The sequence below is a fragment of the Ursus americanus genome, chromosome 19, assembly GCF_024610735.1.
Source record: "Ursus americanus isolate L20-20 chromosome 19, mUrsAme1.1.p, whole genome shotgun sequence".
Lineage (NCBI taxonomy): Eukaryota > Metazoa > Chordata > Mammalia > Carnivora > Ursidae > Ursus > Ursus americanus.
In genome coordinates, this window is record NC_142145.1 from 34,807,504 (window position 1) to 34,823,113 (window position 15,610).

A 15,610-nucleotide genomic window follows, 5' to 3' on the forward strand; every position below is an offset into this window, starting at 1 on the left:
GTTTCTTAAATACGTGGGTTGATATCTATCATCAGCATTGGAGATTCTCAGCCATCAGCTCCTTAGTTAATGCTTCTTACCCTCCTGCTGCTGCTCCAATTACATACAGGTGAGACCATTTGATTGTGTACCTCACACCTTACATTTTATTCTGTTCTGTCCATTTTTTCCTATGCTTCACTCTGTGCATTTTCTAATAACTTGTCTTTTGAATTCTATCTTTTGCTGGGCTGAGTCTGCTGTTAAACCCATCCAATGAGTTCCTTATTTCGGATATTTCTTTTGCAGTTCTCCAATGTCTATTTGATTACGAGTAAGTTCCAATTTGCTGTTGAAATGATCCACCTTTTAATCAATTTGTACGTATTTCCCTTTACATTAACATTTGTCATGGTTAAACCTTGGCTGTAAACTTCAACATCTGGACCACCTTTGGATCTGCTGCTTCTGCCTCCTTTTCCTTGCCGGGCACATTTTCATCTTTTCCTCTTAGCTTGTAATTTGGACTATGCACTGCACTTTGTGTACAGAAGGATGCAGAGACCGGGGTCGGTGTCCTTTCCCCCAGCCTTCACTCTTCTGTGAAGCAGACATGGTGAAGTACTGAGTGGGGTTGGGACTGGACTGTAGTTTTAATGAAGAATCCGTCCACCTCTGTTTCTAAATAGCTGTATGTATTTGTTGAAGATGCTCAGTCCAGTTTGGTTTTGTTTCCTCAGACCTTCAAGGCTACAGCAGACTTCCTCCAGCCTTTCTGGCTCTGCCTCCCTCTCTCCATGCTGCCCCGGCACTTAGCAAATGTCTCACGGAGAACACGGTCTCGGGGTTCAGAGACCCTCTACTTCCAATCCCTTATGGCAGCACCCCATGGCTGTTGGACGCTCTGCTGGCTTCTCTCCCCTATTCGAGTCTCTCTGCCCATGGCAGATCCAATTCTCAGCCTATGCCCGGACATGGCAAATGGTCCTGGACAGGCACGCTCAGCTCATCTACAATTCTAGTTTGTCTAGTTCTCTTTCCCTTCACAGGTCACTGATACCTTTTAAAAGAAAGCTCTTGCCATTAGAAAAAAAAAAATTGCAGTTGTTTTAGAAGGAGTGGTGGCCTGCCACTCCCTACTACGTGCCATCTGGAAGCAGCAGTCCCTGAATGTGCAGAGAAACTGAACAGCCTTTCTTTCTAATCCCTTTCTCTTTTAAAATTAGCACAGTCTGTTATGTTCCATTAGACAAACTAGGCTCCATCTCCCTCGATGGCTTCCACCAAGCTACTCTTGCACCCACCCAGGTACAGGGGCTCAACGCTCCTGATGGCTGTGGTCAACTCAGTGCAGGCATTAATGTTGCCCTTCATCTTCGTGGTGGCCATGTTCCCTCTCCATACTCTTCGTGGCCAGGACACAAAGCCTGCAAGAGCTGCTGGGGCCCACAGAGTCTAGACTCACCCACGGAATGTCTTAGGTCTTTTTGAGTACCACAGGTACAACGGATTCCCTTCCACACACCCCAAAACACTGCAAAACTGTTTTATTTATTCTTATCCTTGTTCGATGCTCCATCTAGAATGAGAATCTCCACTGCAAAGCATTTAATGGTACTATTTTTTTCACCATCTGATCTTCCCCACTTTTTCCTATTTTTTCTTGCTTATGCATTCTTTCTCTGTGTCACTACTTGGTTTCCTGAGAAATGGAAGCCTTCTATATATAGCACTGGCCAAGAAGAGGACACCTCTCCTTCCTTGTAGAAAACCAGGTCATCAGGGGTGCCTGGGTGGCTCAGCTGGTTAAAAGTCTAACTCTTGATTTTGGCTCAGGCCATGATCTCAGGGTTGTGAGATCAGGCTCTGCATTGGGCTCCACGCTTAGTAGGAGTCTGCTTGAGATTCTCCCTCTCCATCACCCCCCAACCACCATGTGTGCTCTCTCAAATAAATGTCTTTTAAAAAAAAGAAAGAAAATCAGACAATCAGAACATACCACATAGAGTATTCAGGACTATGGTTCTTCATAGCTGTGTCTGTCTGCTGTTGGTCACCAAAAGGGTGCCCTTTCATTGCTAAAGCAGAGTATTTATGTATTTTCTTAACTCCACAGTCAAGACTACCGAGAACTTAGGGGGTTTGGGAAAACCAAATCCCAGAGAACCCAATCTTTGATTCTTTGACATAATAATAATATTTGGAAGTATTTGGGGTATAGTTTGGGAATCAAGGTTGTAGTAGAAGATAGAACTTTCCTACTTTGTCTGTGTCTCAGGATAACACTGGGGCAAAGGTGGAGGGAGGCAGCTCTTCTTCTGTCATGTTAACTGCTTATCAAAGTAAAAACCCTGCTAAAAGGTAAAGACGGAAGTCCAACATTAAGAAGCAGAGAAATGAACTAGGGTGATACAGAACTCACATGAAATAAGAAAAACATCTGCTAATTTCAGCTCCACTAGGGAATCCCACATAAACCATAGGGATCTGGAACATGGCCTGAAGCCCTTTCAAGACTCCTCCGTAGATGGCTGACAAGAAGCTCCAAGAATCTCTATGCACCATGTGACCCACTTTCTTCTAAAGAAAACTTGAAACTACATTTATTTTTTCTCTTATGTTGAATTTATTGTTACTATCATTCTTTGTTTATATGTAACAGAGTTGACAACAGCAAAATTCCAAAGCACTGGTCAGTCCGCAAAGGCAGAAGTCACTGAAGGGCTTTCTCAGGGGTTTTTCCATTGCAGCTCAACCTGCCTTTCTGTCATCTTGTGAGCTGGAATGTTCTCCTGAGCCTGGGACGATGCCTGATGGGTACTGCATGGGCTCATTGCTTTACCGAGTTTCTGTGAGAGGTAAGCTAACCCACAACCCAGTTTACCTGGCCTGTTCTCTTTTGTCACCCAGTATAATCACTACCAGAACCGCTGTCACATGCCAGAGCATAACAGCTTAGACAGTAAGTGATAACGCCTTCTTCTAGCTGTGCACATTGCATGTGTTAAGCAAACGCCAAGAGAAGAAAGCCTGTCCTCCAGGAGTTCATTCTCTTTAGTGATAAAGTCTGTAATTTTGAGGCAGCCTGAACTGGGGGTTCGGGAGTGTGTGGGAGGAAGGCGTGGCCCTCGAGTTGAGGAGTATGGAGGAGTAGGTAGGTTCTGGAGGTGAATGGGGGCTGGACTGGCAGAAGAAAAGGGGACAGCATCAACAGCAGAGGGGCTCAGGGAGACACAGGGTGCGGGGAAGGGCGGTGCTCACAATGTGGGAGTGCGTGAGTCCCAAGTGTGGGAGACAGGCTGGGACCAGACCACAGAGGGCCCCAAGGGACAGCATGAATAGCATGGGCTGCGTTTTGCAGGCAGTATGGAAGCTGAGGAGGGGTTCATGTGCTGTCAGTCTGGATCCGGGAACACCGCTAAACATTCTCAGGTGAAAAATGCACCTTAATTCTCAATTAAAGTAAAATATCCCTTCCAAGTTATAAAACAAACCTAGAAACTCTTATCTGTCTTTAGCACCTTTAGTTTTCATTTCTTCCTTGCCTCTAAAGATTTTAAAAGGCGCAAAGGGGCAGTGCTTGAATCCAGCAACCTTTCCCTACACAGGGCCAGCCAGTGAAAACCTGAGGCTCTACGGGCCCCCGAGTCTCTTCTACAACCGCTCACCCATGCCACCACCGCATTTGTGCACCATGGATAGCACCCACACAGTCCGCCTGGCTGTGCTCCAGTGAACACCTCATTTACATAACAGGTGGCCAACTGAATTGGGCCCAGGGCCATGGCTTGCTGACCCTCACTTTAACCCATAAGGGTTCATTCATAATCATAACTCCTCTTGTGTGAATGGAGTTACACTTGTGGGAGCGCCGTGTGGCTTGAGATGAGGAACTACAGTGAGTCACAGAGATGTGAGTGAAGGCAAGTGGCTACGTCAGCCCTGGCGGTCCTGGGGGTGTGGTGGTCCTTAGCAGATACTTCCTGGACACAGCCATCTGTAACCCCATGACAGGGACCAGACCAGAGGGGGAAGGCACCCCGCCCACCGTCCCCCAGCCAGGAGTTACCTCGGCTTGCTCGGCTGCGGGTGCGGATGCCCAGCACCGGGGTGGCGTCTTCCATGGCGGGAGACGAGGTCTTCAGCACAGCCTTCATGTTCTCGTGCTCCGTGGCATCCTCCGCGTAGCTCAGGCCCTGCGGCTGGCTCAGAGGTGCTGGAGAGCTGCTGGAGAACTTGCCGGACTACAAGACCAAAAGTAGGGGTTAGGGCGTGAGGGGACTCCCCAAAAACCAACTTCAGTTGAGGAAAACCTCTTCGTGTTTATATGCATTCTGCAGACACGCTCTCTACGGCAGTCCCTAAGGTTGTCCGTGAGCCAATGACAAATGTCCATGGATACGGGAAGTTCTCCTCTCAGAAAGAACAGAGCTGCTCCCAGAAGGCCCACACACCCGTCCGCTGCAGTGGCTCTCCTGCCCCACCGCAGCTGCCCTCAGTGGGTGCCTGCTAGCGGCGAATGACCGGAACCCTGGGAAGAACTCAGAAACCCCATCTGTTTTTAACACAAAGCCCTGATATGAGAATTAAAATATGCCCAATTAATCAAATGTATTGAGATTTTTTAAAAATTTAGCACCAGAGAGCAGTTAAAATTTTTTTATAGATCACTGAGGATGTTAGCATTTAAAAAGTGGGATTCAGTTATAAGAATCCTACTATGGTAAGCACTGGGGAGACTCTTTCCAGGTCTAGTCCCATCCCACTTGACAGAGAAGGAAACTGAAGCCCTCCAAAATTCAGTGACTTGCCAAAGGCCCCAGGGGAATCAGCTGCAGGGCCCAGACCAGAACATGACATAGAAATTCATGCTGAAATGGAGTCTGGCAACTCATTGCTTCTGGCTGTGTCAGAAATGGGGTTGCTTGAACACGCATTCCATGTACATGATCATATTCTCTAACTGTAGCTGAGCAAAGAATCAGGGCATATATGCTTTAAAAGAGCTATGCTGGAATACTGGGCCATATGTACAGAAGGCCAAACCGCTGGATGAGAAGGAGAAAGTCAGATCAATGTTTGCAAAGAGCAGTCCCACAGATTCTTGGCTTCCTCTTTTCATCGAGTGTCTCAGCCATGGCACCAGGGCCCAGGACACATCTGCTAGTACCCTCTGCCCTGCTCCCTCACCTTCCAGGGCCAATTGGTCCTGACGTCTCTGGTTCTCCCCTCTGCACCTGGGCCAGGAGGAGGAGCCCCTGCCCTCTCACCCCTGCACGCATGAATTCCAATGAATCCAATGGAAAAGGGGCCCAAGTCAAAGGCTGCCCATGAGTGATGACCACTTCCATGGCTGCTGTCCCAATTCCTCTTTGGTTTTAGGGCTCTTTCCATGGTTATTCTAGAATCCAGTTCTCATATTTGGGTTGCCAAAAGGCTCAGGCAGGGGGCTGGAAGGAGGAGTCCCTGTCCACTTCTCCAATATTGGGAGAATATCTCCAATATTAGATCAGCTGAACCTGGCATTCTTGACAGGCCCTGGGACTCAGGAATGGCTTGGAAAATGCAGTGAGCCTTTTGATTCCTGGCATACCCATCATGATGAGAACCCACGTAAGGTTAGTGATCACACGGAAAGCAACCGGAAAACGATCATGCATGGTTTAGAGCACTGGGTGGTGCTGAGGCCTCATGCTGCTTAGGTCAGGTTAGACTCTACAGCACACTTGGGAAGGTCAAATGTGGCGTTCTTCAGGTTTATTCAACAGTCCTACCTCCACTTCATCCTCTTCATCAGTCTAGAGGACAGGACGGGATGGAAAAGACAGAAGGGATTCTTAGAAGGTACAGAAGTTAGTAAAGATGAGATCATCTCAATGTCATATCAAATTCCAAATACAGAAATTGGCCACCACAACCGGAGTCCGCCCTTCTGATGTGGGAGCGGCCAGGCCCTGACTGCATAGCCCTCCCGCCCGTGTCCAGACATTCCCTCTCTGAGCCCCAAGGCCAGTTCTGACCAAAGTCAGGAGGAATTTGTGGGGCTCCAGACCAACCTCCTGAGGCCGCCCAAGGGCGCCCAGCCAGTGTACCTGGTGTCCTGACTACTACAGACTTAACTCGCAGCTCTGTGCCCTGCTCTTCAGCTGGCCATGTCCTGTGGAACCCACCACAACCCACCAGTCATCAGGGTCTCTGCAGGTGGACCAGCCTCCACCTGCCTGGTGCCACCTGTCAGCTACTACCGCCCCCCCCCCTTCCCCATCCCAAGTGCTTGAGCCCTCCCTGCCCAGCTGCCAGGTCCGGGCCTCCATGAATCCTTCCACACACAGGCCAGACGGGACAAGTGCTACGGCTCCCCAGGCAGACTGGCTCCCATTACTCTCGCCTCAAAAACATGAAATTCAGTTCTTTAAAAAATCCTACCTGCCCCTCATGGAAGCTTTCTGAGTGGACATGCCCAACTTTTAATTATCACCAGATAAACTTCTTTAAGTACCTTTTAAATAAATATTCCTTTCCTAAAAATAAACTGAGGGTGGAGGTCATGTCCATTTCCTGGTTTTAGATTAAACACACCCTCAACATAACCTGTGTTTCCACTGAGGTTACAAGGCCAGGCCTGCAGATTAGACAAGGTTTTTGAGAACTGACTAAACTTTCAAGAGCTGAAATGACAAAATGCTTCCGGTTCATCTCATTCCACACCACCCCCAGGCAAATGGCATTCCACCCAGAGATGACAGTCCTGCTCTGTTTTTATGTCTACCTTAGAGCTTATTTATTTAACCAGGATGGCTGGTGTTTTCTCAACCATCAGCCCATGTGCAAGGAACTACATATACAAAATCTCTAGCTTTCTCAACATCCGTCAAAGGAACTTTTTATAGGAGACAAAGCTGAGGTGACATCCTGCGAAACTGAAGGAAACATTTAAAATAGTCAGGACACTGGGGTGGGGGGGCTCTCATGCCTTACTATGGTCATCAACCACAGCCCCCAACAGGAAGTAGCCGACCTTACGTCCCAAGAGAGATGAAGATTTTCTCCTCACCTGGCAACAGACCAGCCAATGAGAAACTGCCACAACTCAGCCAATGAGAAACCACTGCCACCCGGGATGCTCACTTTTTTCCAAAGGACTTTCATTGGAAGCAGCCCCTCCCAATGCCCTCTTTGCTCAAAGTCATGTTCCTCTCCTTTGTTCTCTGGACTTGCCCATGGTTTTATCATAGCCTGCATGTCCCAAGTTGCAATTCCTCTGCCATTCCTGAATAAATAATTTTGCTGGTAAAATAAAATGACCTTCATTTTCAAGGTCAACAGAGCTCCCCACTGCCCCGATATGGAGGGCCTGGGATTGATGGTCTGAGTTCTTGCAGCCTGTCTTGAGTATGACCACAGCAGACAGGGCTACGGTTGTCTTATGCTTCCTGTCTATGTCACCTTTATGTCTAGAACTAGCTCGGGGAGCAAGGACGAGGAATCCCTTAGTTTCTCACTGACTCCTACCTGGGAGGGTCCCCGGATTTTGAGAAAGAAAGCCTTCTGCATTTCAGAAACAGAGAAAGAAGAGGAAGGGCAGGCACACAAGGGCAGATACAGGGCAGACTCGAAACGCAGGGTGTTCAGACTTTACCCAGATTTCACTATGTCTTAAACAATAATTGTTTTTCTAAAATCATCTCCGCTTAATTGCTACCACTTCCACATTCATTTTACCCAGCATCTATATAACAAATGATTCGCCACACAGTTTTCTCTAAAAATTGAATTGAATTTCCAGCTCTAATGTTCAGGGACTCCATCTATTGCTGGGTTTTGTTTTTAGAGTTTTAAGTTGATATGGTTTTCTAACCAGATCATGAGGACACCCTTGGGGTATAAGCTTGTCTTTTACTGTAGTCACCTGCTGGTCGGTCCCCAGGGCAGCGCTGGACACACAACAGGGAAGCTAATTGAGAGTTGGGAAAAGCAGCTCTACTTTGTTTTAAGTGACAGTATCCTAATCTTCCAGCAGATGGCAGTCTCTCTACGTGAATGATGCCACTGTGCCCACTGAAAACTGGATGACATTGAGGATGAACCCTGAAGTCCGCCCTGTCCATGTTTTAATGGGAATTTAAATATTTTTGAGTCAAACTCCAGAAATATTTATTCCTGTTTATAAATAGGCAAGCTAGATGTTTTCAGAGAAGGGCAGAATTTGAAAATTAGTGGGATCTGTAAAAAAAAAAAATCTGAAGAAATTGGCAAGAAATTTTTGTGTTTTCCTAACTATAAGCATACCAGGCTTGTAGTTTTCACCCGCCAATGTGTCTCACTTCCACAGAAACGAGGCAGCCCCTTTTAAAACTTTTAAAAATAACACCTTGGAATGAGAAGTGGGCCACGGTTTGCCCAGATGGATTCAGTTTGCTTCCTGTTTCTGTCCTCTGGGAGGCTACACATCCTACTGAACCCAGATTTCAGGAGACGAGAAGGGAGAGTCTCGGCAGGTGGCACTGGCATCCAGAACCACCAATGGGCTGTACACAGGGCCCCTCTGCAGAGAAGTGATCTAAGGGTTGAGAAATTTCCAGGGGAACAAGGAGTCTGGTGAGGGAATGGTGAGGGGATGAGTCCCTAGTTGTTCTCAGAAGTGCCTTAAAATTACAACAAAATTTCTAAAATGATGGATCCAGTCTCCACATTCCTGAAGAATGTGGACAGTAATCACGCGCCCTCTGTTTCTCCTACAACCTGCACACCCTCTGGGGAGAGAAGGCAGAACTGATTTTGTTCCTCCCCAAAGAAATCGCCCTGACTTGAGCTCAGTTGAGGCCTGCAACCCCTAGGATGATGGCATTCTATTGCTTGGACCTTTTCCCATCCCATTCTCCATATTACTGAGAGCCAATGTGCTTCTTAGATCCATATACAGATGGCTTAAGTTTTACAAAGACCCACCAGAAGGAGGCACCTGCATGGTATGTCTTTGTCTCAGGCATCTTCCCACATCCCTTTCTCCTCTACTTACAAAGCATCTTGCATCTGAAAGCCCACAGCACTTGTGTCCTGCAGGGTTCGGGGCTGAGGTGGGAGAGGGGAGCCCAGGAGCTGGGGCAGCATACACATGTGCAGCCTCCCACCCCCACCCCAAGGGGTTCTGGGGAACTCCTGTTGGATTCACTGTTCTGCGGATCTCTTCCCACCTGAATATTCTCTGACTCAAGGGACTGCCAAGAACCCCTCGGATTATGTCTTTGAGCAACCACATCCATTATTTCTCGATTCCGATGCCTCGAATGGGTGGTCCATGTGTCAACTGATTGGTTATATAGCATTGTTATGGCGATTAAAATCCTGAATCAGTATATCTATTCTCCTAGGATAAATGGCATTGTCTCTTACATTTTTTCTTTTCTTCCACTTTTACCCACATCCCAGAGGTTGAAAATGGAATCAAACCTTTAATGACACCACATCCTACAACTCCAACATGGGTTAAAGTTCCTCCACTAGCCACACATCCTTAATTTACATGTATTTGTCCCACGTATATTATATAGCAGATTTTCACAGTCATAGTAGAGGAACAGTTTAAGAGCACTTTTTAAAAGATAGCATTTTTTTTTCACATAAAAAAAAAAAAAAGGCACAGCCCCCAAACTGCGGGGGTTGGTCTACTTTCACAATAAATGACACAAAGAGACAGATTTCATGGAACTTACATCGGTGATCATCTTCCCTCTGGTCTTATTTCTCTCTCTGTGGTTGGCCCGTTTCTGTTTCTGCTGCAAAACCCTTTCCCTGGTGGTGCGATACTCCAGTGCAAACTCGCTAATGATCCTGCAGAATTTGTTTATGTTCACTTCCCGAATTGCATAAGGCGGGTGACCCATGAAGAGCAAAAAGGAATGGAACCTGCAATGAAAAACCCAATAGCAGTGATGACTTCAGTTCTAAGGAACAAAAACCAATTGCCTGAAAACTTTCAGCAAGAAACCAATCAGGCAGGCATTGGTCTTCATTTCTGGGGCTCTGGGGCTGCAGGGTCTTCTTGAGCGAAAAATTCAACTGGAAGTCAAGTTCAACTCACTTTCTCACTGATGGAGGATGTCTAGGTGGTAGGATTTTAGGAGATTAGTTACTGTTTTTGCTTCTCAGTGTCTTAATGTTTTTCTAAAATGTATGTGCAAAGCTTTTGCAAGAAAAAGGATAAAGCACTATTTTAAAGAAAATACTGCACAAGTTTCTAGGTTATGTAAGAACTGAATATGGAATAAAGAAATATAGCTTAGCAATTCCTTGAGAACCTGCTTTAATGCCTATTGGAATAAACACAAGCATATGAGCTGTTAACTGATGGTTTGTAAAAATGCTGATTAAGTTTTCCGTGAGTATATCTTCTGAAATATTTTCTCATGATCTTATATACAATCTTTTTTCTTTTTTTTTGAGAGTACACAAATGAGTGGGGGGAGGGGATGGGCAGAGGAAAAGGGAGAGAGAGAATCCTAAGCAGCCTCCACGTCTGGTGTGGAGGTCAACGTGGGGCTCAATCTCACGACCCTGAGATCATGACCTGAGCTGAAATCAAGAGTCAGATGCTTAACTGACTGAGCCACCCAGGCGCCCCACATACAATCTTAATTTTATTAGGAAACACCACACAAGCAGCACGATATAAATTTCAGCTATTTAACTTAATAAATGAAAACTTACTGGATTTTATTGACTTAAACGTTTTCTAGAGGAAATTAAATAAGCAAACATGTACACCATTTTTAGTTATCAGGAAATGAGAAAGAAGATACTAGGAGACAGAGGGACATTTGTATGTAGACCAAACAGTCTTATATAAATGATACCACTATTTGTGGACAACTATTTCTGTGTTCGATTGTTCTAATATGTATAGATTGAACAGGGGTTTCGTTTTGTTTTCAAGTGAGGGAAATGGGCATATTCTTTATGTGAAGAATAATAAAGTAAAACATACAACTTGTAATTGAAGAGGCTGAAAAAATGCTGTTTAAAGACAGAAAATTTAGCTACAACTATAAAGCTCTTAGAGGAACATGGCCTGTTAGTTTTCATGACTTTGGATTAGCCAATGATTTCCTTCTTATGTGTGACACCAAAACCACTGGCAACTGAAGAAAAACATAGATAAACTCAACTTCATCAAAATTAAACACTTTGGCGCTTCAAAAGACCACCATTAAGAGTGAAAAAACAACCCATGGAATGGGAGAGAATTTGCAAATCATATGTCTGATAAGAGATTTGTATCCAGAATATATGAAGAAATCTTACAACCCAACACCGAAAAGACAAAGAAAATATGGACAAAGGATGTGAATAGACATTTCTCCAAAAAAGACACACAAATAGCCAATGACCAAATGAAAAGTTGCTTCACATCCCTAGTCATTAGGGGAACGCAAACCAAAACCACAGACAGTAACAAGTGTCAGTGAGAATGGGGAGACACTGGAGCCCTCATACAGCAGCAGGTAGAAACACAAAACGGTTCAGCTGCTATGGAAAAGTCTGGCAGTTCCTACAAAGTTTACACAGGGTTACCATATGATACAGCAACTTTGCTCCTACGCATATACCCAAAAGACATGAAGATGTGTGTCCACACCAAACCTCTATAGAAATGTTCATAGCAGCAGTAATCATAACAGCCACAAGGCAAAAATGACTCAAACGTCCAACAAATGAACAGGTAAACAAAATGTGGTCCATCTGTACAAGGTACTGCACGACCGGCCCCACTTCCTCTCTCAACTCCACTGAACCCAGCCACAATGGACTCCTCAAGATTCTTGGAAGAAGCCCCAGGCCCCAGGGGTGATATGGGGGGGATCCTACAGGGACACGGAGATGGCTGAGAGCCTGTAGGGCCTGTGAAGAAGGGCACGGAGGCCATTCCAATGGCAGGACCACAGGCTCTGAAAGGTGTCTAGTCCCAGCCATTCCCTCTCTCTCATCCTACAGGATTCTGCCCAAATATCACCTCCTCAGAGAAGCCTTCCCTGGTCTTTCTATTTTGTAAAACAGCACCTGGTCACTCCCTGTGTTGATTATAGTCTTATCTTTCTTCCTGGCTCTTACTACTACCTGCATTATATAGTGGATATAGGATCAGTCTCTCTGCTCTGTTCCATCATCCACCCTTCTCCTCAAGTGTGCTAATGAGTAGGGGGTCTGGCCCAAGAAGGGGAGGGGTGGAATTTGGGCTACCAAGAAGCCAGTGTGGGTGTCACCTGTCTCCCCATCTCTCCCGCCAGCCCCTTGCTGAGTTCTCCGGAGGCCTTCCTCCACTGGCTTCCGGGCCCAGTGCCCACCACCACGTGCGTAACTCAGCCTAACGAGTCTATGGGAGTGAGCGAGTGCACTTGCTCATTCGTCAAGTGGACGAGGCTGCTGGGGGGGCACGGTCAAGCAAGCAGAACGAGAGCTTCTTAGCCATGCAATGGTTTGAAAGCTGAGTGTTACTTAAAGAGGATTGTCTAAGTTCTTTTATCTGCCCCTTTACCAAGAGGAGACCCAGTGGAATAACTAAGGGGGGGCCAGACAGGAAGGTGGGTGGTCAGATGTGTGTTCTCGTCTCTCTCCAAGGAGGCCCTGGAGTGGAGAGAGGTCTGTTGAGAGGCTAAGGGGTGCTGAGGACAAGAGGGATTTCTGTCCCACCAAGAGGTCCCTGTGCAAGACAGAGGGTTCCAGGCCACAACAGAGCACCCCAGGCAGAGTGCAAAGAGCAGCCTGGTAAGGAGAGGAAGCAGGAGGGTCTGGCCAGACTCACTGCCCTTCAGGGGATCCTGCGTGGTGTGCAGTGGACCCTAGGGAACACAGAGGGTGTGAGCAGAGAGCCTGCAGGGTCTGAGGGGATGAGTGGAGCAGAGGGGAGACCTGACCACTTGTCCCTTCAGCTGCCAATCACAGCAGGAGGTGCCCGTAGAGGCGGGCCAGGCCTGTCCACATGGGAGGCTCCATCTGAGAACCTATCCCCTTCTTCACCACTGAGCTCTAGAAATCACTGTTCTTTCCCAAGGCCAACTTTGAGAGGGGTAGCAGGAACGAGTTGAACTCCTGAAGACCAAGCATTCAGGAGACTAAAAGTTCAGCGGCTTACATTATTGGCTAGGTCAGCAGACGGCTACCCCGCCATGCAGTGGATCATTAAGGAGTTGGACTGAACACCGTGAAGGAAACAAGAGTTCTTTTCTCTGCGTATCTGAGTGTCATGAGAACAGATCCGCAGCTCTGCTACCTGTGGAGGTTTGAGTTCATCCCTAGGAGCCAGATAACCTTCACACCCCGAGAACCGCCGAGCAGTTCTGTGAACAATGGCGTCTTTCAAAAAGTGCCCTATTAAATGAATTCCTAATTACACAGATAAAAATGTAACTCTTACACTTGCAGGTGAGGAAAAAAGATGCAGGCCGAGCTACTTCCAACTTTCTGATCTGAAGTCTTCTATTTAGGCTGATCGGCATGCCCCAAAGGATTCGACCTGTACCCACCTCAACCAGGGTTTTCCTCCTCCCTGCGTCTCAGTTGCCCAGTGTGTAAAGGGAACATGTCCGATCACAGCAGTCATGGGCTATGCTCCTGGGAAATGCTGGTAGTTGGGGAGAGAAAGAGGAAGCATAGCCTCTGCGGCTCTGAGGCCCCCATGGCCATTTCAGCAAGATATTCCTACTTTCGTCACTTCTATATATGGCATTCCTGCTACCAACTTCATTTGAAGCCAGGGTTCTATGGTTTAGGTGCTTTGGCTTGGCCATTACCTGGACCCATACTTTAGCCATGGCCCCTTTACCACCCAGATTCCTAGCTTGTGCTGGTCGTCCCCAGTGGGACGGGCACCAGTGAGTAGACAGGGCTCTAGGTCATGCAAGAGCAACCGTCATGTGGGTGACCAGCTTACCAGGGAGAACAGGACAAGCAGAGCAAACATTATACGCATTTTATGCACACACACACACACACACACACACACACACACACACACACGCAGTAGAGCCTATAGCTTAAGGAACAGCTGTGTCACCAAAATGAGCTCTTACCTGTCCGGGGTAAAATGGCTAATGTGATCAGGCCTAACAGCTTTACAAGACTTTCGGAAAACTGTTCCAGTTTCATGACATTCCAAGTGGAAACTATTTGTTTATTTGAGCAGTTTTAAGTTGGAAATTGCTCGAATCATACAAAGCATGGAGGGCCAAAGCACCTCACATTCCCTGCCTCCACTTTTTAAACATGTTAAAAGCATAGTGTACTTTGATTTCACTAAGAAACCTGACCAAATCTCTGATAAGTCCCTCCTGCCCAGAAGGCCCTGTGAGGTCAAGGTGGAGTGCAGTGAGCAAGGTTTATAACTGAATTCCCGAAGCACTGAGTAATGGACAGTCATCAACCTGGAGGGAAGAGTCTGTTCCCTATTCTTGTCCTGGCTAACGTTTAAAGACTTCCACCACCTTCTCTGCCCTACAACAGTCTGGATCAAGACCCAGGAGGTATACGGTTACCAAAGCAGCAAATGGCACAAGGTGGGCAAGAGCTCGCATGCAGACAAGACAATTAGGTTATTAAAGTGCTGGTGGAGGGGGCGCCTGGGTGGCTCAGTCGTTAAGCGTCTGTCTTCAGCTCAGGTCATGATCCCAGGGTGCTGGGATCAAGTCCCGTACTGGGCTCCCTGCTCTGCGGGAAGCCTGCTTCTCCCTCTCCCACTCCCCCTGCTTGTGTTCCCTCTCTCGCTGTCTATCTCTCTCTGTCAAATAAATAAAATCTTTAAAAAAATAAGTGCTGGTGGGTTCAAGGAGGGTGAAGGAAGGAAAGAAAAAAGAAGGTTAAAGGAGGGAGGGAAGGGAAGAGAAGAAAAAAAAGTGAAAAAAAAATGAAACACACAGGGATAAATGAAAATACCACCCATCTGTTTAAAAAAATAATCAAGTGCTTGGACACCAGCCTCGGTGTCTACCTGAGAGGCAGGTCTCCAGGAAAGGCCCCGTGGGGAGGGCTCCCTTCACAGAACCGCAATGAGGCCTGTTTCAGAAGGCCCGTCACAAGAGTATCTGTTCCCGGTAGACCACAGCCTGCAGGTCTGGAGACTTGCACATTTATTCAGTAAGGCCCAGAACAGAGCATTCAGACCCCGAAGGTCAGGACCTGGAGCCTACAACCGTACTCTGTGATATCACAAAGAAGAGGGCGATGGTGCATGGTCAGAAGCGGCCTGGCTCAGGAAGTCAGAAGACCCAGGCTCCAGTCTTGGTGCTGCCACTGCTTACAGGTGAGCCACCCTGGACCGCTGTGGAGCAGTTCTAGACCCCAGCCAGCCTCCCTGCAGGCAAGCAAGGCCTCATACAGCCCTGCACGTCTCCCAGGGTCCTGTTGGATCCTGTGACTCTAAGGGCGGCTGGTCCAGGGGCTGGCACCCATGGGGGCCCAGGCCCCATCCAGGTGGCCTGCAGCAGAGTGGCCTTGGAGAATCAGCAAGGGGCAGGTCTTGGAGGGGACACTGCAGATGATGTAAAAGGAGCTTGTCTAACAAGTCAAGCTGCCTCACAAGGACACATGCTGTCTGTACGCAGAACTGTTCAAGCAGATGCAGAGATAAAACTTGTCAGAG

The 15,610-nt window shown here is 47.2% G+C and overlaps 1 protein-coding gene across 22 annotated transcripts in view; it reads right to left on the bottom strand.

Moving 5' to 3' along the window:
* Window positions 1-15,610, bottom strand: part of FHOD3 (formin homology 2 domain containing 3) — a 450,733-nt gene that overhangs the window by 15,046 nt on the left and 420,077 nt on the right. For 17 of the 22 annotated variants that reach the window (XM_045777869.2, XM_087869863.1, XM_045777868.2 and 14 more), the window contains 3 exons: window positions 9,693-9,885; window positions 5,754-5,777; window positions 4,049-4,223 (listed from right to left, as the gene is read on the bottom strand). In XM_045777869.2, coding sequence (XP_045633825.2) covers window positions 4,049-4,223; window positions 5,754-5,777; window positions 9,693-9,885 — 392 coding nt within the window. The remainder of the gene's footprint in view (window positions 1-4,048; window positions 4,224-5,753; window positions 5,778-9,692; window positions 9,886-15,610) is intronic. The other 5 variants (XM_045777879.2, XM_045777864.2, XM_045777863.2 and 2 more) reach the window with 1 other exon arrangement.